The 23,505-nt window shown below is 39.4% G+C and overlaps 1 protein-coding gene across 5 annotated transcripts in view; it reads left to right on the forward strand.

The window, feature by feature from the left end:
* The window catches only part of LOC131153257 (sulfhydryl oxidase 2), a 71,987-nt gene extending 68,353 nt beyond the window's left edge, over positions 1-3,634 (forward strand). For 3 of the 5 annotated variants that reach the window (XM_058105445.1, XM_058105447.1, XM_058105450.1), the window contains 2 exons: positions 2,497-2,643; positions 2,736-3,237. In XM_058105445.1, coding sequence (XP_057961428.1) covers positions 2,497-2,643; positions 2,736-3,219 — 631 coding nt within the window. In that variant the 3' untranslated portion in view covers positions 3,220-3,237. Of the gene's footprint in view, positions 1-2,496; positions 2,644-2,735; positions 3,238-3,394 lie in introns of those variants that run through there. The other 2 variants (XM_058105446.1, XM_058105448.1) reach the window with 1 other exon arrangement.
* The last annotated feature ends 19,871 nt before the right edge of the window (positions 3,635-23,505 follow it).

Here is a 23,505-nt window from a genome sequence, read left to right on the forward strand (position 1 = left end):
TATATTCTCCAAGGACAAGTCATTTGTATCTTGAGATATCTCCAAGGTGTGCCTAGGAGAGGTCTTTTATATTGTGATTAGGGTCACACTTATATTCATGGATATACATATGTAGATTGGGTTGGATTGCCTTCTGACTGGAGATCCACAACTGGGTATTGTATCTTGATTGGTGGTAATTTGGTTTATTGGAAGAGTAAGAAACAAACTATGGTGGCTAGGTCAAGTGCTGAATTAGAATATAGAGCTATGACTCACACTACTTGTGAACTTGTCTAGTTGAAGAACATGCTAGAAGAATTGGGTTTTTCACATTCTTAGCCTATGAAGCTGATGTGTGATAATCAAGCTGCTCTTCATATTGCCTTCAACCCTATCTTTCATGAGCGGGCGAAACACATTGAAGTTGATTACCACTTTGTTCAGGAGAAACTTGTGCAGATGCTCATTACTACCGCTTATGTAAAGTTTGATATGCAGCTTGCCGATTGGTTTACCAAAGCTTGGGGGGTGCTCATGTGCTCGGGTTAAATTTATTTGTAACAAGCTATAAGCATATGACATTTACTCCATCTTAAGGGGGAGTGTTAGAGGTTATTAGTATCTTTTATTATTTTTATTATTAAGTGTGTTAATATGTTAATTAGTGAGAGCTAGTAAGGGTATCATTGTCATTAAAATGTATTTGATTTGTATTATAAATAGAGGAGAGACCTATCTTCTAGTTAGGTCACTCGTTTTAATCAAAATCTCAACATATTCTTTGCAAAAGAGAATGTTGCAGCACTTTGTTCCAGCTTTGCTTCGGGCTAAGTTCTTCAAAGGGAGAGCTGGTTGTGGTTTCTAGTAGAATCTCAGCGTAGAGTTTCTTGAATGCTCCAGATAGATGCATTAGCCTCTTTTATAAACAGGGGATTGCAAACTGATCAATCCTTTCTGCCTAAGCATAAAATTTAAAGTCCAAAGTAGTCCTCGTTTCCCAAGGGTTAATGTGTTATGGTCGGTGCTTGGTTGTCAAGTAATGAGGTAAGGTGCTCTGGGAATCTCATTACTGAGTTAGATGACAAGAGTATGAACAGTTGAAAAAATCAGGGAGCAGGGCTATCTCTTTTGGTGCTGATTGGATTTAGGAAGTTTTGGGATTGTTATGAGTGTACTTCCATACGAGTTTGGTTTCATTGAAAGTATTAAAAAGTGAAGAAGCTGTGATCAAAATATTGAGCAGAGGTCGAATTTTCAGTTTTTTTTTTTTTTTTTATAAAAAACAGGCAACACATGTTACTAGCTTGAAAGATCATCTCTCCCTAACTCAATATTCTCCAGCGGTTAATGTGTATTGAAATCTCTTCGAGTCCATTTCTTATATGGTCTTAAGAATCGCTTGAATATTTCATACAATCTTCATAGCAAGAAAGAGTAAGAATATTTCATGTATTTTAGGTAATAATCAGAAGAGTGGTGAATCAGATTTTAAACAATAAAATGTGCTTGCTCCATCACCTAGTGCAAGTTATTTTGAGCATCTGAAAATTAATGCTCTCAAAAGCCCTGTGAGTCCTAATATGCTCAAAATCAAAAAGTTGGTTATAGTGATTCATTGAATTGAATCCATTAGCCGTAGCCATAATTCAGCAGTTGTGATTGTTGATTTGAATTACCATTTAACACTAATTCATTTTTTTCAATCTTTGAATATTGAATATGATCCTAAAATAGGGTGCACCTTCTTGTATACCACATAAGTCAGGGTGCCAAAATGGAGTGTACATTATTATTGGAACACTCCCATGCCATTTGGGGTTTGGGGAGGGCTAGATGTCTATAATATTATTCTTGTCTCCATGTTTGGAGGGGCTGATATTATTTAAAACCCTCCTTTCCATTAGAAAGCCTCACAATAACAGAAACTCCTTGATTGAGTGTTTCCTTAATCCAAAAAACTGTATAAGAGTTTGCTGTAGTTACCATCTTTTATCAATCTTGCTTGAGTGAGTTTTTTCATTGTACTTAATAAAAAAAATATAAAAAATAAAGGGCAAAAGACACTCACCTCCCCTAAGGTTTGGCAAAAAGACAAAGATCTACCCTAAAGTCTCAAAAATCCTAGAGACCTCCCCTAAGGTTTGTCAAAAATGACACAAATCTCTCCTAAGGTTTTAAAAATGCTATAGACCTCCCTTGAGGTTTGCAAAAAAGACACAAATCTTCTCTAAAAAAAAAGTCCTTTTGCAAAATATAAGAGGAGGTTTGTGTCTTTTTGACAAACTTCAGAGAAGGTCCTTGGGATTTTTGAAACCTCAGGGAAGGTTCCTGAAATTTTTGAAATTTTAGGGGAGGTCATTGTCTTTTTGTCAAACCTCAAGGTAGGTCAGTGTCTTTTTCCCAAGAAAAAAGTTTGTTGTGACTGTTTCCTGTAGTTACCATGTTTTATTTTCAAGTTGCATGAGAGTTTGCTGTAGTTGCCGTGTTTTACCAAGTATTTTTTTTCTTTTGAAGCTGTGGATTATGGGTTTTATTACATTCACTTTCTGTGAGAATTGAGGATGGAGAGAGCCAATTAACATTTATGGCAATATGTGATTTTATTCACAACTTCTTCATCTGTGAAGAGTGTCGCCAACATTTTTACGAGATGTGTTCCAGGTAAAAGGAAAATTTGAGTAACTTCTTTATACTCTCCAAGCTTCAAGCTTCTTTCTGCTAACTCTAATTAATTCTAATTTTCTTACTTTCAGTGTCTCTAGTCCATTCAACAGGACCCGTGACTTTGCCCTATGGTTGTGGAGTGCACACAACAACGTCAATGAGAGACTAGTGAAAGAAGAAGCATCTTTAGGAACTGGTGATCCCAAATTTCCAAAAATTATTTGGCCTCCAAAGCAACTTTGTTCTTCTTGTTATTCTTCACATGGCTGGAAAAACAATGGTTCCATTCGCATTGAATGGGACTTGGATGAGGTGTTCAAATTCTTGGTTAATTATTATGGGAAAATGCTCGTGTCTCTGTACAAGGACAAGGAACTTCACGTAGATGGGAGGACTGATGGGGCTCTTGCTGAAGATTTGGTGGCTTCAACAAATGCAGTTGTGGTGCCTGTGGGGGCTGCATTGGCAATTGCTGTTGCCAGTTGTGCATTTGGAGCTCTTGCCTGCTTCTGGCGTTCGCAGCAGAAGAACCGGAAGTATTTACACCAACTACACTCTTTAAAGAACATATGATTGTTTGGAGGGTAATGAGCTCTTTCAAAAAGAAGAAAAAAAAAAAAAAACATAAAAAGCGGATCAAACAAACAATAGAGAGAGAGAGAGAGAGGGAGGGAGGGAGGGAGGTTGTGTGTGTTAAGAGAGAGTGTTTGATATTCTTATTTTTGTTCTCTTCCATAAACATTTTCAGGCCAAGGAGAAGCTGGAACTGAGATGGTTAGGATGACAAAGCTTCAAGGCCATGAACTAAAGTGCTCAGCCCAGCCCGGTGAAATCGGGCTTTTGAGTAGAAATTCAGCTAACAGCCTTATACCGAAAGGGCCGTCGAGGTCCTCTCCTGTACCCTTTCCGAAAGCTGTTACCTTCTCATTAGTTGCGTGGATGTACAGATTCACACCATTAACTTAATTTGGAAGAGAAGCTTTCCTGATGTCTTTATGTTTTTGCTCTCTTTCATTCTTTTTTCCTTCCTTTGTTTTTTTTTTTTTTTTTTTTAAAATTTTTTGTTAAATCTTTTTGAGGGTGCTTTTTATGAAACTATTTAAGAGATGGCACAATTGTTGTTTTGATGGATCTATTTAACACATCATGCCTTTTTAAAAAAAAAAAATTTTTTTTTGGTTCTTTTATGATTTCTTTATTGCTTTTCTTCATTAAAGGTCATATTATTTAGTATGAAAAAAAATGAGATTATGTATAAAAATGACATTAACCTCTCTTGATAACAGTTCCACTACCTTTATTAGCCAACACAAAAATGAATGCATTTTTTTTTTTTTAATATTTTAAAACTAACATCTAATTTGGAAAAAGATGGGAAGAAATGAAGAGGACGGATACTAGATCCTTTACATAGGCTGAGCACCATAATTCGCATTTTTAAGCATTACGTTTTTCACTTTCCATTTCTAGAGTTAAGCTTGTTATTGAGGTAAATATTATGAAGTCGTCATTGGACCCTAGGTAGGACAATGCCATTTTTAAACTTTCAGAGCAAGTCTACATTTAAATATTTGGCCAAGTTGATTTATTTCATTGTAATATTTAATTCTTGAATATACAATAAAGGATCAGTATTGTTGAAAACAAAACACTTTGAAAAACTTACAAATATTCGAGCACATAGTTTTCAAATTGCCATAGATTTTGGTATTTTCCCCCATGGAGGATGGTGTCATGCATGACTTTGAAGAAGACTTGGACGCTTCAAGTGATATTCATGAATAAGCCAGTGCATGGCGAGCCAAAGTGTGGTGGCAAGATCCTTCCACTCTGCCTCTCTTGATGAGTTGCAACCAAAATTGTGGTAACAAGACTCCATTCATCTTCAGACAAGGATTGCAAGCCAAAGAGCAATAATAAGCTTTGTACACCCAGGGTAATAATAACCTTCAAAGTCCTTCCCTTTATGACAAGCTTTTATCCTTGACTAAACCCTCATCTCACTTTAGCCCAGAACCATATCTTTGATACGACCTCACCTAGGTCCTTAACCCATGTTGAGTCTAAACTTATTATACCTTGAGCCATTCTTCAAACCCAAGCCAATTAGGCTCATGGACATCAGCCAGTTTCCTAATCGTGATCGCCACTTGCGCTATGCACATTCAGGTCAAATGCATTTAGAAATAGATTACATACTATTAAAAATTCCACTTATGAGTTTGTCTCACATTGAAAAAATAGGGTAGAAGATGAGTGCTTATATGCATGATTAACTCAAGACCCAATAGTCTTAAACTTTTGGGTGCAAGTTGTTGCTCGCCCATGTTTATCAGGCTCCTATGAAGACTCTCTTAGTGCTAACTAGTGGTATTAGAATTGATGGTTCATAATTATAGGCAAGCGACATCATAGAGTCGAGGTGTGAAACTAGTTCTCTTGGTGTGCTAACAACTGGAAGACCAAGTGTGAAACCAAGACCAATAAAAATAATTTAGGCTTGGTAGATACATTCGAATATAATCAAGACATGAGAGGTAGGATTGATTTGGAGGCACGTGAAATGCAATCCGAGACATGTAAGGTGCGGGGGTAAGACCCACTTGTGAAACTGTTGGATAATTGGGCTTACTGCCACAAGGGAGATGGTTTTTGCTCATGGGAAAGAGATCGAATGAAGCACACAGAATGATCAAGAATGTCTTCCGTGTGAGGGGGAGTGGTTAGAACTTACAAGAGAGGATGAGATTATTAAGAAATTCACTTTGAGTTTGTCCTACATTGAAAAAATAAAGTGAAAAATGAGTATTTATATAAATAATTTGGATAAAGACCTAACAGACTTAAGTTTTTGGGTCAAGTTGGTACTCATCTATGTATATTGAGTTGACCCATGGATTCCTTAAATTATAATACATACTCTATCATTCATGAGCATTAGACAATACTTTAGCATGCTTGTAATTAAGCTCATTCTTGTTGTTGTGAAAATTGAATGCACGGTAGAAATAAATGATCTTACAATGCAGCAATGAACAGTGAAATATACGCAATGATAATCACACAGATTATAATGAAAGTAACAAAACAATGACATCAAGAATTACGTGGTTTGATAATGCCAACATCCACGGGAACAATCAGCAATGAGTTTTTTACTATCTTGTATCCAAAGACACATAGTTACATTATACAACATATATATATATATATATATATATATATATATATATATATATATATATATATAACTTTCCTGAAGGCTTTCCCTCCAAAACCCAACCTATCCAATGTCCTAATTCAAAATTTGAAAACCAATGCTGAGTAATCAAGCCAAACCATTGATGGTTTTTGTACATACCGTTGACGGTTTAAAATCGAGAGCAAATAGTCGATCTAACAGGTTAAAACAGTCGATTGTTTCTCTGCAACTAGACCAAATTGTCGATAGTTTTAGGGTAACTGTCGACAGTTTTCTCCTACAAGTCAGCATTCCCATTTTCTTCCATGTTTTCTTTTTGTACATGCCTTCCACTCAACATATGAGGCACATATTACAACAATCTCCACCTTGACGAATATACACCCCTTAGGAGAAAATTGAAAACATAAACCTGCTGCTCCACCTTCGGACAATAGGTTGGGACCATCTCTTTTCTAGCAACTGGAGACATTCAGCAAGTCCAAGCAATGCCTGAACTTATCCATGGTAACCGACTTTGTCAAGATATCTGCTGCATTCTCAGAAGTGTGAACTTTCTCAAGCACAAGTTCACATGAACAAACCAACTCCTAGATCCTATGGAACCTCACATCTATATGTTTGGTTCTTGCATGATACACTTGATTCTTCGCCAAATAGATGGCACTTTGATTGTCACAACACAACTAATCTCCACCTTGTTATATGCCCAACTCCTTGACTAAACCAGTAAGCCATAATGCTTCCTTGGCAGATTTGGCAACTGTAATATACTCTGACTCAGTTATTGATAATGCAACTAGAGATTGTACCATGGACCTCCAATAAATAGGTCCTCCCACAAGGGTGAACACATGCCCTGTTGTAAACCTCTTATCATCTAGATCCCTTGCATAATCTACATCAACATATCCTACAATTGACGGATCACTCTGTTGCTTGTCGAACATGATGCAATAGTGAGAAGTACCCCGCAAGTATATGAAAATCCATTTAATGGCATCCCAATATTGTCTTCTTGGATTTGAAAGAAACTTACTTACCATGCTAACAACTTGTGCCAGGTCTAGCCTTATACATACCATAACATACATTAAATACCTCACTGCACTAGTATAAGGGACCTTGACATGAAACGGATATCATCATCCGTTGTTGAGCATTGAGCAGTAGACAATTTAAAGTGATTTGCTAATGGTGTACTTACCAATTTTGCATCAGCCATGTTAAACCTCTCCAACACCTTCTCCACATAACTACCTTGAGATAACCACAATCTCCCTACAATTTTGTCCCTGTGAATCTCCATCCCAAGAATTTTCTTGGCTGCACCCAGATCTTTCATGTCAAACTCTTTATTCAATAGAGTTTTCAACTGATTTATCTCAATCATATCTTTCACAGCAATTAGCATGTCATCAATATAAAGCAACAAAAAAAAATGAGAGAACCATCATCATGTTTCTTTACATGCACGCAGAAATCATACTCACACCTTCTGTAACCTATCCGGATCATATAGGAGTTAAAACATTTGTACTATTGCCTCAGAAACTGTTTCAACCCGTAAAGTGACTTCTTCAGTTTACAAACCAAATGCTCCTGTCCAGGTGGACTGAACCCTTCTGGATGTACCATATAAATCTGCTCCTCTAGATCACCATGGAAAAACATTGTTTTTACATCCATTTGATCCAATTGCATATCATAATGCGTCACCAATCCCAACACTACCCTAATAGAAGTGTGCCTGGCCATAGCGGAGAAGATTTCATCATAATCAACCCCTTTCCTTTGTGAGTATCCCTTTGCTACTAACCGTGCCTTGAATTTCTCTCATTCCTCTTCTAATACTACTTCCTTCTTTCTATACACTCACTTGCAACCTATCACCCTCTTCCCTTTGGGGAGCTCCACCAAATCCCATCTCTGGTTCTTATGCAATGACTTTATTTCCTCTACCATAGAACCCATCCATATACTTTTCTCTTGGCTATGCACCGCTTCTTGAAAAGTAGTTGGATCCTTGCAATTGGTAATGAGAGTATAAGACACCAGATCATCAAATCCATACTTGGGAAGTGGCTTGATAGTGCGTTTGGATCTGTGTATAGCAATACTATCAATCTGTCGATTTCTTGAGCTAGAACTCTCTGCATTCTGAATACTGTCATCACTTCCCTAGTTCTCTAACTCCACCTACACAACATGCTTATCTCTGCTCCAGTTTTCAAGCTTCTATTTCTCTTCATTTTCCTCCTGAGTACGTTTCACCATAGCTTTTTCATTGAAAACAACGTCTCTACTGATCACCACCTTGTTTGCCATTGGATCCAACAACTTGAACCCTTTCACACCTTTCTGATACCCTAGAAAAATGTAGCATCTAGACTTTGCATCAAGTTTTGATCTCTCCTCACTAGAAATGTGCACATAAGCTGGACAACTGAATACTCTTAAACCGGAGTAGTCTACTACATTACCTATCCATACTTCCTCTGCAACTTTCCCCTCTAGTGATGCCCTTGGTGATTGATTAATGAAGAAACATACCATACTCACTGCCTTGGCCCATAAATTCTTAGCAAGCCCTGCATTTAACCTGAGACACCGAGCTCTTTCAGTTAGAGTTCGGTTCATCCTTTCTGCCACACCATTTTGTTGTGGTGTCTAGAAAACTGTGAAATGTCTCCTTATGCCATGTTGCTCACAAAACTGCATAAACCTCGAATCAGCGTACTCGGTTCCATTGTCTAACTTGAGACATTTAATTCTCCTCCTAGTCTGGTTTTCCACCTCATTTTTTCACTATTTAAACCTGAAAAACATCTCTAACTTGTGCCGCATGAAGTACACCCAGACCTTTCGTGAGTAATCATCGATGAAACTACATATGTCCACCTTTTAATGCTACTCTCACCGGTCCCTAAAACATTTGAATGAATGTAGTCAAGAATACCTTCTGTCTTATGAGTGGCTGTTTTGAACTACACCATGTTCTATTTTCCAAGAACACAATATTTGTAGAAATTCAGCTTGCATGTTTTGATACCCTTCAAAAGATTCATCTTATGAAGTTCCTTTATCCCATGCTCACCCATAAGCCCTAACCACATATGCCACAAAATAGTATCATCTAACTCAGAATCTACGGCTGCAGCTCCACCTACAACTATAGTGTCCAGCAGTGCATAGATATTTCCCACTAACTTTTGCCCTTTCATCACTGTTAGAACACCTTTACACACCTTCATAACCCTACTTTCATACTTGTAACTAAATCCATTACAACCAAAGTGCCTAATGAAATTAAATTCTTCCATAGTTCCTGTATGCGCCTTACATCACATAATGTTCTTACAGTACCATCATACATTTTAATTCTGAAGTTTCCTATTCAATTATTTTGCATGAAGCATCATTTCCTATTAGAACAAGACCAGAATTAACTAACCTGTAGCTACTGAACCATTCTTTATTTGGTGTAATGTGAAAACAGCACGTCGAATCTAGGATCCAAGAATCCATAAGGCAATCTGACCCCAATGAAACAAAAAGCATATCACCATCACTGCTCTACGAGTTTCCTTCTTATACTACATTCATTGATTTTAAAGAACCCTATTAATTTTTAGCATTCCCATTCTTTCTTTTCGGACACTCCGATTTTATGTGCCCCATTTTCCCGCACTTAAACACCAAATATCCTTCTTTTTCTTGAACTGCAATCGAGACTTATTACCACTCGATTTGTTTCAGAACTTGCTTCTCCCATGTTCCTAGTTACCCTTTACCACAAGCCCTTCACTTTGTGAAATTTCATCGCTGACCTTATTTTTTTTTATGAAAACCCAAAAGTGCACTTGTTATGTATTCCAAATTCATGGTTTCTTTACCCCATGTTTGAGTAGTAACCATATTTTCATACGTGTAAGATCCAAGTAGGGAATTTAATAGCATCAACGCCTTGTCTTCCTCCTCGAACTTCACATCAACACACATTAAATTACTCATAGTCTGATTGAATGCATTGATGTGTTGGTTCAAATCCGAACCTTCTACCATCTTAAGCCAACACAACTTTTTCTTAAGATACAGTTTGTTCGTTAGAGACTTGGAAAAATACTGACTTTCAAGTTTTTGCCAAATAGGCACGAGAGATTCCTCATCCATGACATGATACAACACGTCATCGGCCAAATAAAGCCTGATAGTCACCATAGCCTTCGCTTCCAATTCCTTATAACTTGTTTCATCCATGCCTTCTGGTTGACTTCTGTATAAAGCCTTCACTATACCTTGCTGCACTAACAAATCTTTAACCCTTCTCGATCATAGTTCGAAGTTCCCTATTCCATCAAACTTCACAACATCAAACTTTGTAGAAGAAATTCTAGAAGCCATTACAACAATGCTCTAATACCAATTTGCTATGAAAATTGAATGCACAGTGGAAACAAATGATCTTACAATGCAGAAATCAATAGTGAAATATACAGAAACACAATTACACAAATTCTAATGAAAGTAATAAAACAATGACATGAAGAATTACGTGGTTAAGCAATGCCTACATTCACGGAAGCAATCGACAATGAATTTTTACTATCTTATGTCCAAAGGCACTGAGTTACATCATACAACATGTATATATAACTTTCCCAGAGACTTTTTCTCCAAAACCCGACCTATCCAACGTCTTAATTCAAAATTTGAAAACAACCACTGAGCAATTGAGCCAAATCGTTGATGATTTTCAGACATACCATCGATGGTTTAATACCTAGAGCAAACAGTCAATGTAACAGGACAAAATAGTCGATTGTTTCTCTATAACTGGACCAAACCGTCAACAGTTTCAAGGTAACCATCGACGGTTTCCTCTTGAGTCAACATTCCTATTTTCTTCCATGTTTTCTCCTTGTACATGCCTTCCACTCAACATATGAGCCACATATTACAACACTTGTAATCAAAATGAGTTGTTTGTTCAATTTGGAAGTGGTTGCATTAAAATATCTCCGACAAGGGACATTTGTAGACATCATTATAATATTGATTTTTATATTAGACCTACATGTTTGATTTGTGGATTCGAATGAGGTAGGAAAGGAATGGAATGAAAATTTGTATAAAGAGAATGATAAAATGAAATGATCAATTCGTTTCTATTCTTAACAATTTAATTCCACTTCTACGTACCAAACATATTGTAAATATTTTTAAGTGCCTTATATTTTAAAAAGCATAGTTTAATTGCACAAATTTGAACCCTAATCCATAAAAATCCATCTTTTGATGGTAAAATTTATTTCCTTTTAGGGTTGTTTAGGGATAAAACAAGAGTTTAATATCTTTCTTCGTAACTATCTTTTTTCAAGGTATTTGGAAACAAGAATGAAAAGTCCATTTTGGTAATTAGAACATTCTCTCAAGGGATTTTTTTTGGGGATTAGAAAATGGAGAACAAATTCATTCCAACTCCATTTCAAAGACATTTCACATATAAGAGAATGAGGACAAGGGGTCTGCCATCCTTTATAAACTTTCCCTTATCAACTTTGTTTGTTTGTTTTTTTTTGGGTTTCCTTTTGTTTTACCTTTGTTACTTAATTTCTTCTCAGATTTTTATCAACCTTCTGAGTGCCTATAACATCTTTGATAATTCATCTTTTTTAAAGAATCTTGAGCCATTGACTAATCATCTCCTCTTAAAAGAGGTACCATATCCTTGAGATATTCTCCTATCATCTGTAAGATAAGAGTCATTAGGTACATCATGTGGAAAGAGATAGAGAGCGGGAGAGAAGATTTTCTCATGGAACTCTATATAATTTGCTTTCTAGTAATAATCAAGTCATTTTCTAGATTAATGATTTACTAGAGGCACAACTACAATTTTCCGCTATACATGAGAATACAGATCAGTATGAAACACTCGTATGTCCCTTTCAGAGCAGGTTGTATATGTATGTTTATTAGAGACATGTGTATTATATAGGTGTAGTAGTACTCAGGGGCCGTATAAAGGGCCGTGGCATTACAGATTATTTCTGCCCTACTTTACCAAAGTCCTCCACTGTAAGAACCCGAACTGTGATAAATGAGTTTAAATAAATAAGAGAAGGGCAAATTGGGAATTTAGCAGGATTTGTCGATGAAGCCAGAGTTCGTCGACGAAGTCCATGTATCTCTCGTCGACGAAGTTCAGAGGCTCGTCGACGAGGAGAAGTCAAGGGGTTTTGGAAAATGGGTGATATCAGGACTCGTCGACAAATCCATCGTCTCGTCGACAAGTTGTCTATAAGACCTGATTGACGAGGACACCATTTCATCGACGAGGATGCCCGAGTCAAAGGGTTATAAATATCAATTCTCTTTACTTCTTAACTAAGAAAACTAAATCCTTTCTCTCTCTCTCTAGAACTCTCCCTACTCTCTATCTCTCTATATTTCTTTGTTGTTCTTCGTGAGAATCGTGAATCTGAAGTTACCACAAGAATCGTGGAAGGATTCTCTACAAATTCTACGAATCAGAATCCCATTTTGGAGATTTTTGGGTTTCGGCTTAAAATCGAGGTAGGGTTTGATTTTCAATTATGATCCGGTAGTTTAGTAGAGAACAATGTTGTGAGTGTCTTTTGTACTGTTGATTGTAGGTTTTGGAACTCAATTCACTGTTTAGGAGCCTTAGAGTTTGGGATTTGCTGTTTGGGGGAAAGGTAAGGGGAATTGTGTTTATATTGGTTATTTTTGAAATCAGACTAGGTGGAACTGTGGTTCAAGGTCTTGTGTGTATTTTGGCTACTCATTTGGGGAGATTTAAAGAGGAAAACTATGGGTTTTTCATGATTATAGTTTTGGAAAAAAAAGGGGCGATAAACTGCATCCCTGGTTTTGTTGAAAACCGAACTTATATGTTGATTTATACTGTGTTATAGGGATGGCCGTGCCTTGACTTGTTTTAAACTGTATGCGTTTGAAAAACCATGATTTTAAATTATCAAATGGGTGTGGTTTTTTTGGTTATATGAGCATGCATGTGTGTGTGATTGGTTGAAATGCTAGTAGGTACGCGGTTCCGAATTGTTCCAGATACTGAGAGTGGTCGACTCTATATCGGAGGGCGTATGAAATTACTGGCCATTGATTGACAGAGTATCCGACTCTATATCCAAGGGCGTGAGCCTATTTCGGCAGATCAGGCCGAAGGGTGTGGATCCACCAATTTAGTGCTGGCACGATGCCATGGGAGTCGGGGACTAGCCGTGTGCCGGTGGTGCCGTGTTCGCGGGTTGGCTACGGGCCAACGCCGTATGTCATGGGCCGGCTTCGGGCCTATAGGTGTGACAACATCGGGATTGCTGATCATGTGTGTGTGTGCTTATATGCACTATTGTGAAATTAGTACTAGACTGCATTTAACTGCATGTATGTTGTATCATGATAACACTCAAATGCCACACACCCATATAACCTGTTTTCTTCCTTATTGAGAGATGTCTTATCCCTATTGTATGTACATTTTTACAGGTCGTTCGAGTAACTGGACCTAGTGTCCTGGTGTAGGGAGCGTAGTGGCTGGTGTACTGCGGTTAGCGTTTGGGTAAGTGCTAGGACTGTGTTTTGATGAATTGCCATTTTGGGATGTGTTGGGCACCCAGTTGTACGTTGAATGATAGAGCCTGTTTATGCTCTTGTATAGACTCTGGTATGGTACTGCATATGTATATAGAATGATCGTATTTCCGCTTTGTATATTTAGTTGTGTTTGGATGTGCGTATGGTGCCTGGGAACCCCACGGGGTCGGACCCTCATCCTTGTCCCGTATCTTGGATGTTTTGTGTGATACAAGAAACGGTTGGTTTACATTTTCACCCTTTGGGTTTCATTTCCGGGTTCGAGATGTGACAGTTTGGCATCAGAGCTAACTAAGTTGTTAGGTCTTGTAGACTTGGTTAGGCTTAGTTGTGAGTACATACCAGGGTATAGGATGTTGGATATGGGTAGAGTTGGTTGAGGGTTGTTCGGTTGCTAGATCGGGATTTTTCGATGGTATTTCGTGTTTTGCTTGGGATGACAATTTCAGTAAAAGTAGGGCAGATCTTTGATGATTTTCGTATCAATGTGATAGGACAGACCTGAACCTGGTAGGGAGTAGTTAACATGATTAGTGTAGATCATTGTGTTATTGTGCTGCAAAATGGAGCCCAAGGATAATGACCTAGGAAACAGCTTCGAGGAGACTGCGAGTGATAAGTCCCCTTCTGCGCCTCGAGGTTTGACGAGGCAGGTGTTACGGGAGATCAGGTGGAGTGTGAGGAGACGCGAGCACTCTCCTACTACTACGGGGTGCACCATTGAGAGGTTCATACGCATGAATCCTCCGACGTTCTTTGGAGGACCTGACCTAACGATAGCAGAGGATTGGGTGGAGAAGACTGAGAGGATTCTGGAAGTCTTGCACTGCACGTATAGACGGTGAGTCCTCTATGTTACCTTCCAGCTATCTGGGGAGCCGAGTCGATGGTGGACTGCGGTGAGTCTGCTGGAGAAGCAGAGAGCCAATCCTGAGGAGATGACATGGGGCCGTTTCAAGGAGGTATTCTTCGACAGATACTTCTCGACTTCTATACGTGATGCGAAGGCAGATGAGTTTTCTGCTCTAACTCAGGAGAGTTTGACGGTGCAGGGATATGCGGCTTGGTATATAGAGCTATCCCGGTTTGCGCCGTGTTTGATCTCGAGCGAGTATGAGAAGACTCGGAGGTTCGATCAGGGTCTAAAGAAGGATATCCGCAGACTAGTGGGTATGCTTCAGGTCCGCGAGTTCTCGGTGTTGGTAGGTAAAGCCTTGGTGATTGAGACCAGTATCCAGGAGGACGAGGTGGATCAGGAATTGAGGAAGAGGACAGTACCTTCTGGTTCTCAGTATGGATTTCGTCAAGGATTGTGGAAGAAGATGAACAAGGGCTCGGGTTACCATCAGAATATCAAGTGCCAGAATTCGCAGGGGAACCATACTAGTGGTCGTTGTACCAGATGCCACAAATGGCCCGAGGGTGAGTGCCGGTCATTTGGGGGTAACTATTACAATTGTGGCCAGCCAGATCACATGTTTTGTGATTATCGTGCGTCGAAGTGAGATGAGCTTGCATTCAGTGCGAACCGAGGGAGCAACCAGATACCTCGGGGAACCGTTCAGACGAATACAACTTTAGCCAGAGTATACTTTCTTACTCTAGGGGACGCTGAGCATGCATGGAACGTAGTGACAGGTACCTTATTATTGCTTTCAAATAAGGCTTCTGTTTTGTTTGATTCGGGTGCAACCCATTATTTTATATCCGTGAATTTTGTCGGACAGTGTGGGGTTGCAACTCAAGTTATGAACGAGGTGTTATCTGTTACTCTGCCATTTGGGAGTGTATCATTCTGTGGGAAAATTTTGGTAGATTGCCCAGTAGTAATTCAGGGGAAGTTGCTACCGGCGAATCTTGTTGTATACGACATGTTGGGGTTCGATGCTATTTTAGGGATGGATTGGTTGTTCTCCAGTTATGCTGTGATCGACCGTCTTAGGAAGATAGTAGTTTTCAGACCTCCTGGGGAGCAGGAGTACAAATTCATGGGATCATGTGTGCGTTCGGCACCACAGATTCTATCAGCATTGCAGGCGAGAAGGTTACTCTTGGACGGATGTCAGGGGTACCTAGCTTGTGTGGAGGAACCGCCATGGGATGAGTTCAGACTCGAGGATATTTGGGTAGTCAACGCGTTTTGGGATGTGTTTCCTGATGATTTACCTGGTTTACCTCCGGATTGAGAGGTGGAGTTTGCTATAGAGTTGCTGCCTGGAAAGGCGCCGATCTCTAAAGTTTCGTACCGGATGGCTTCAGTAGAATTTCAAGAAATGAAGGAGCAGTTGCAAGAATTACTAGATAGGGGTTTCATTGGACCTAGTGTTTCACTTTAGGGAGCTCCAGTTTTGTTTGTGAAGAAGAAGGACGGATCGATGCGTATATGCATTGATTACCGTGAGATTAACAAAGTGACAATGAAGAACCGTTACCCTTTACCTCGTATAGATGATCTCTTTGAGCAGCTGCAGGGGACGCGGGTCATTTCAAAGATCAAATTGCGACCAGGATATCATTAGTTGAGGGTTAGAGTTGAGGATGTAGCGAAGATGGTTTTTCAAACCAGATATGGCCACTACGAGTTCTTGGTCATGCTATTTGGGTTGATGAATGCTCTGGTGGTGTTCATGGATCTAATGAACAGGGTTTTCCATGAGTACTTGGATCGGTTCGTGGCAGTGTTCATTGACGACATTCTGGTATACTCGAGGAGTTCGAAAGAGCATGAGAATCATCTGAGGTTAGTATTACAGATTTTTTGGGAGAAGAAGTTGTATGCTAAACTGAAGAAGTGTGAATTCTAGTTGAGTCAGATTGCGTTCTTAGGCCATGTGGTTACTGGTGATGGTATATCAGTTGATTTTAGCAAGATCAAAGTTGTGGTCGACTGGGCGAGGCTGAAGAATGTGCAGGAAATTTGAAATTTTCTAGGACTGGCGGGTTACTATCGTTGATTCGTGGAGGGGTTCTCTAAACTGTCTGGACCTATGACTCGATTGACCAGGAAGGGGGTGCAGTTTGAGTGGACCAGTGATTGCGAGCAGTGCTTTCAAGAGTTAAAGCGTCAGACGGTTACTGCTCCGGTTTTGACCATCCCTTATGGGGATGGCGGGTTTGTGATTTATAGTGACGCGTCTCTGAAGGGTTTGGGATGTGTGCTTATGCAACAGGGTAAGGTAGTAGCGTATGATTTTCGGCAATTGAAAGAGTATGAGAAGAATTACCCTACGCATGATCTAGAGTTGGTTGCTATTGTATATGCACTGAAGATCTGGCGACACTACTTGTATGGTATGCAGTGTGAGATCTTCACTAACCACAAGAGCCTTGGGTATTTCTTCACGCAAAAGGAGTTGAATATGAGGCAGAGACAGTGGCTTGAGTTGATTAAGGACTACGATTGCACGATCATTTATCACCCAAGGAAAGCTAATGTGGTGGTTGATGCATTGAGTCAGAAGTCGGAACCTGCGGCTGTATCTGTAGTTGTAGTTCAGCATCACATCAGACAGGATCTGGAGAGTTCAGGTATAGAGTTGGTGCATGGTGATCATCAGACTTTCTTTACTATTATGGTGGTCCAACTAACTTTGTTTGAACGTGTTAAAGCCATGCAGGCTAGTGATGCAGAGTTGGCAGAGGTTATGGAAAAGGTACGGCAAGGACTGGCTCCAGAATTCAACATCTCTAACAGAGGTGTGTTGACGTTTGGGACCAGGTTGTGTATTTCGAACGATGATGAGATCAGAATGACGATTCTGGAAGAAGCGCATCGCTCTTTATGTATAGTACATCCGGGTAGTACAAAGATGTATCGGGACTTGCACGAGACCTTCTGGTGGTCTAGTATGAAGAGGTAGATTGCTCAGTTCATGGAGCAGTGTTTGACGCGTCAGTAGGTGAAAACTGAACATTAGAGGTCGGCAGGGCCATTGCAGCCTTTGCCTATTTCGGTGTGGAAATAGGAGCATATTTCCATGGATTTTGTGACCGGGTTGTCGCCAACGCTTCATGGGCAGAATGTCATTTGGGTGATCGTGGACAGATTGACGAAGTCTGCTCATTTCGTATTGATGAAGGTTGGTTATCCTCTGAGTAGGTTAGCAGATATGTATGTGCATGAGGTTGTGAGAATGCATGGGGTGCCGGTGTCCATTGTGTCAGATCAAGATCTGATGTTTACTTCTCGATTTTGGAGGAGCTTACAGGAGGCACTGGGGATGAAGCTTACTTTCAGTATAGTGTTCCACCTGCAGACTAATGGACAGTCGGAGAGGACAATACAGATCTTGGAAGATATGTTACGAGCTTGTGTGTTAGATTGCGGTGGTAGCTAGATTCAGTTTATGCCACTTGTGGAGTTTGCCTATAACAACAGCTTCCAGGCTAGTATAGGGATGGCACCGTTTGAGGCTTTGTATGGTTGGAGGTGTCGATATCCTTTGTATTGGAATGAGGTCGGTGAACGTCAGGTTTTAGGACCTGAACTCGTGCAGCAGGCGTCTGAAAAGGTAGGTTTGATCCGGAAGAGGATTAGATCGGCTCAGAGTCGGCATAAGAGTTATGCAGATGTTTGCCGCCATGATTTAGATTTCAAGGTGGGGGGTAAGGTATTTCTAAGTATCGCTCCAATGAAAGGGGTGATGAGATTTGGGAGGAAGGGCAAGCTGAGCCCGAGGTATATTGGACCATTCGAGGTACTTGAACGAGTGGGTCCGGTAGCCTATAGGATTGCACTACCCCCACCACTCTTTAGGGTCCATGATGTGTTTCACATATCCATGTTGAGAAGGTATGTGTTGGATCCTTCACATGTTATCAGCTATGATGAGTTGGAAATTAGGGATACTTTAGCGTATAAAGAGATACCTATTCAGGTTCTAGACCGTAAAGTTCAGAAGCTTCGTACCAAAGAGATACCATTAGTGATGGTATTGTGGCGAAACCATGAGGTTGAGGAAGCTTTTTGGGAATTGGAAACGAAAATATGCCGAAAGTATCCACAGTTGTTTTGAGTTCTTGTATATTATCCTACTTTGGGTTGGGATAGGGGGTTAGTCGTCGGGTGTGTGTGTATTGTGAACTCCTGAGACGGTTGTAAATGAATCACGGTATTCCTCCGCCATAAGTGAGGGTATGTATGTGTATATGTATGATGGGGTTGCGTTGTAGTAGTCGCCAGTTTTCTTCCTAGAATTGTGTATATGTATTTAGTTGTATAAGTAGTGGATGAGAGATGGCAAATTTCGAGGGTGAAATTTTTGCAAGGAGGGGAGGATGTAAGAACCCGAACCGTGATAAATGGGTTTAAATAAATAAGAGAGGGGCAAATTGGGAATTTAGCAGAATTCGTCGACGAAGTCTATGTATCTCTCATCAACGAAGTTGAGAGGCTCGTCGACGAGGAGAAGCCGAGGGGTTTCGGGAAACAGGTGATATCAGGATTCGTTGACGAATTCATCATCTCGTCGATGAGCTGTCTATATGACCTCGTCGATGAGGACACCATTTCGTTGACGAGGACGCCTGAGTCAAAGGGCTATAAATATGAATTCTCTTTACTTCTCAATTAAGAAAACTAAATCCTATCTCTCTCTCTCTCTCTTTAGAACTCTCCCTACTCTCTACTTCTCTAGATTTCCTCACCGTTCGTCGCGAGAATCGTGAATCTAAAGTTACCACGAGGATCGTGGAAGGATTCTCTACAAGTTCTATGGATCGGAATCCCAATTTGAAAATTTTTGGGTTTCAGATTAAAATCGAGGTAGGGTTCGATTTTCAATTCTAATCCGGTAGTTTAGTAAAGAATAATGTTGTGAGTATCTTCTGTACTGTTGATTGTAAGTTTTGGAACTCGGTTAGCTATTTAGGGGCCTTAGAGTTCGGGATTTGCTATTTGGGGGAAAGGTAAAGGGAATTGTGTTTATATCGGTTATTTTTGAAATCGGACTCGGTGGAACTGTGGTTCACGGTCCTGTGTGTGTTTTGACTACTCATTTGGGGGGATCTAATGGGAAAAACTATAGGTTTTTCGTGATTATAGTTTTGATAAAAAAGGGGGTGACGGGCTGTATCCCTGGTTTTGTTGAAAATCGGACGTATATGTTGATTTATACTGTGTTATAGGGATGGTCATGCCTTGACTTGTTTTAAACTGTATGCGTTTGAAAAATCATGATTTTAGATTAGCAAATGGGTGTGGTTTGTTTGGTTATATGAGCATGCATGTGTGTGTGATTTGTTGAAATGCTAGTAGGTACGCTGTTTCGAATTGTTCCAGGTACTAAGAGTGTCCGGCTCTATATCTGAGGGCGTATGAAATCGCTGGCCATAAATTTGGCAGAGTGTCCAACTCTATATCTAAGGGCGTGAGCCTATTCCGGTAGATCAGGCTGAAGGGTGTGGATCCACCAGTTTAGCACTGGTACAATGCCATGGGAGTCAGGGACTAGCCATGCTAGTGGTGCCGTGTTCGCGGGTCGGCTACGGGCTAACGCCGTATGTCACAGGCCGGTTTCAGGCCGATGGGTGTGATGACACCTGGATTTCTGATCATGTGTGTGTGTGCTTGTATGTACTATTGTGAAATTAGTATTGGACTGCATTTAACTGCGTGTATGTTGTATCATGATAACACTCAAATGCCATACACCGATATAACCTGTGTTCTTCCTTACTGAGAGGTGTCTCACCCCTACTGTACGTACATTTTTATAGGTCCTTCGAGTAACCGGAACTAGCGTCTTGGTGTAGGGAGCATAGTGGCCGGTGTACTGCGGTTAGCGCTTGGGTAAGTGCTAGGACTGTGTTTTGATGGGTTGCCGTTTTGGGATGTGTTGGGCATCAAGTTGTACGTTGTATGATAGAGCCTATTTCTGCTATTATATAAACTCTGGTATGGTATTGCATATGTATATAGAATGACCGTATTTTTGCTGTGTATATTCTACTGTGTTTGGATGTGTATAGGGTGCCTAGGAACCCCACGAGGTTGGACCCTCATCCTTGTCTCGTATCTTGGATGTTTTGTGTGATACAAGAATTGGTTGGTTTACATTTTCACCCCATGAGTTCCATTTTCGGGTTCGGGGCGTGACATCCACGACTTCACAAGTTTCAAGATGTTCCTCAGGAACAGTTCATTGTCTCTCCTCTTTTTTATCTTATCATCGTTTCTCTAATCAATATTTGACTTTTCTTTCTATCATGTCCCAACATCCTGAACCCACCTCATATTCTCAGGTTATGCTGCATCCACATTGGTGTGATGCCATGGCTTATGAAATCCAAGCTTTAGAAACCAATAATACATAAGTTCTTCAACACCTTCCACCTGGAAAAAAACCAATTGGCTGTAAATGGGAGTTCAAAACAAAATTTCAGGTGATGGATCCATAAAGCGAGACAAAGCTCGATTGGTGGCCAAGGGCTGCACTTAGGCAGAAGGTTTGGATTATCATGAGACTTTTGCTCCTGTTGCTAAACTTGTTACTATTAGGTGTGTTCTTGCAGTGGCTGCAACTCGGAATTGGCATCTCTTTCAATTGGACATCAACAACACTTTTCTCCATGGTGACCTCGATGAGGAGGTTTATATGCTCCCTCCACTGGGTTATTGCAAACAGGGGGAGACTAGTGTTTGTCGTCTTCAGAAATCCCTTTATGGTCTTAAGCAAGCCTCTCGCAATTGGTTCTCTAAATTATCTTCTGTTTTACTTGCTGCGGGTTTCATCCAATCTCAGGCCAATCATTCTCTTTTCACCCGTTCTCGGGGTCAAACTTTTACTCTTATACTTATTTATGTTGATGACATTCTTATGGCAGGTAATGATCTCTTCGATATTAGCACTTTCAAAGTCATGTTTGCTTAGAAATTCAAACTAAAGGATCTTGGCAAATTGAAATATTTCCTTGGCCTCGAAGTTGCTCACTCTTCCACTGGCATATTTCTTAATCAACGAAAATATGCTCTTGACATCCTTACTAATAGCGGTCATTTTGGTGCTCGTCCTACCCACTTTCCCATGGAACAAAATCCTAAGCTCAATAATACTGATGGTGATCTTCTCTCTGATCCAAACTCGTTTCGGTGACTCATTGGACGTTTGATATATCTCACCATCACTCGTCCCGACATTGTATTTCCAGTCAACATTTTCAGTCAATTTATGCACCAGCCTAGACGACCACATTATGATGTTGTTGTACGTGTTCTTTGATACCTTAAGACTTCTCCAAGACAAGGCTTATTTTTTCCTACTGCCAACACTCTTCAAGTCTCAGCCTATTCTCATTCAAAAATTGGGCTAGTTGTCCCCTCACTCTCTGTCTCACCATTGGTTTTTTCATTCAGTTGGACACTAGTCCGATTTCTTGGCGCACTAAGAAACAAACTACAGTGTCTCGTTCCTCCGTTGAAGTTGAGTACCGGGCACTTGCTTCCACTACTTGTAAACTTACATGGCTCAAAACTCTTTTAAATGATCTTGGAGTACCGCATTCCCAACCTATGCTATTATATTGTGACAACCAAGCGACTCTTCATATTGCTCAGAATCCAGTTTTCCACGAACGTACAAAACATATAGAAATCAATTGTCATATTGTTCATGAAAAGTTACGAAGTGGCCTCTTCTTCACTAAGCATATTCCTCCCACAGTCAGCTTGCGATATCTTCACCAAATCTTTGGATTGTGAACATTTCCAAAACTTATCATGCAAGTTGGATATTACGGATCTTCATGCTCCAACTTGAGGGGGAGTATTAGAAAACTATATACTTTCTATCTTAGAAAAATATAAACTTTCCATTTTTTCAATTCTCTCATGTATATATATACCCTTGTAATCTTTGTAATATATGAGAATCAATAGAGAAAAATTATCTTTTCTCGAAATTTTAACAGTTTATGACATGATTTGATAAGTTAATTTAATTTTAAACATTTAAAAAACTATTTAAATTGACAAATAGTAGACCTAAAGAACAACTTGAGGTGTATTAGAAAATTTCTCCTTGAAGTTCATTTACTTTCTCAATTTGTAGCTTAATTCCCAAATCCTAAACTTATTTTAGCATGCTTGTTCAAGAATTAATTCAAATTATACTTATTTTATTTTATTTTCTTATTTTTGCTAAAAATTAACCATAGGAAGATTATTCTAAGGGCAAAAGACACTGAACTCCCCTAAGATTTGACAAAAAGACAATGACTCATATGAGATTTCAAAAATTCTAAGAACCTCCCTGAAAATTTCAAAAATTCTAAGTGTCTCCCCAAAGTTTGTCAAAAAGACATAAACTTCCCTTTGTATTTTACAGGAAGGTATGTGACACTTTTAAAATTTCAAAAAAAATCTGTGATATTTTTAAAATTTTAAGAAAGATTTTTATCTTTTTACTAAACTTGAGGAAAAATAAGTGTCTTTTATCTTTTTTCTAATTAAATAAAATTTATATGATTCAAAACCATGTTATGTGCTATGGTGGTTTATTAAGGTTCGTATCATTGAGCTGAGTTAAATAATCACTTGTGGTAAATTACATAAGTTCCTACTACTCAACTACTCAATTAAAATATGATAGAAGTGGTAGTCTATTTTAGTATTTCTATGCGGATGGTGACTTATTTTGACCAACTCTTAAAAAGGTATCCCCAAATCATTTTTTTCTCAATGATAGAAACAAAAAGCATTTCAAAACAACTCTTAGTTCTGGTGGGCCCAAGGGTTGCGTTGACAATTGCCCATGCTCTGGCCAATAGGATTTAAGAAATTCTTCTTTGTTTGGTTTCAGCTTGCCACGGTCCCTTCTATTAACTGCAGGCAGGCAAATTGCTACTACAAATTTTCCCTTGTCACAGAGCAAACTATGGAAGGAATGGTTTTATTGCTTTGAAGTTTGACACGAGCAAAGCTTAAGATAGAACAGAATGGTTCTTTCTCGCGCGAGTAATGATTTAATTGGTACCTAAATATGCAATATAATGAAACAAACCATTGTCGACGCTTTCGC

This window comes from Malania oleifera, chromosome 4 (genome assembly GCF_029873635.1).
Source record: "Malania oleifera isolate guangnan ecotype guangnan chromosome 4, ASM2987363v1, whole genome shotgun sequence".
Classification (NCBI taxonomy): Eukaryota; Viridiplantae; Streptophyta; class Magnoliopsida; order Santalales; family Ximeniaceae; genus Malania; species Malania oleifera.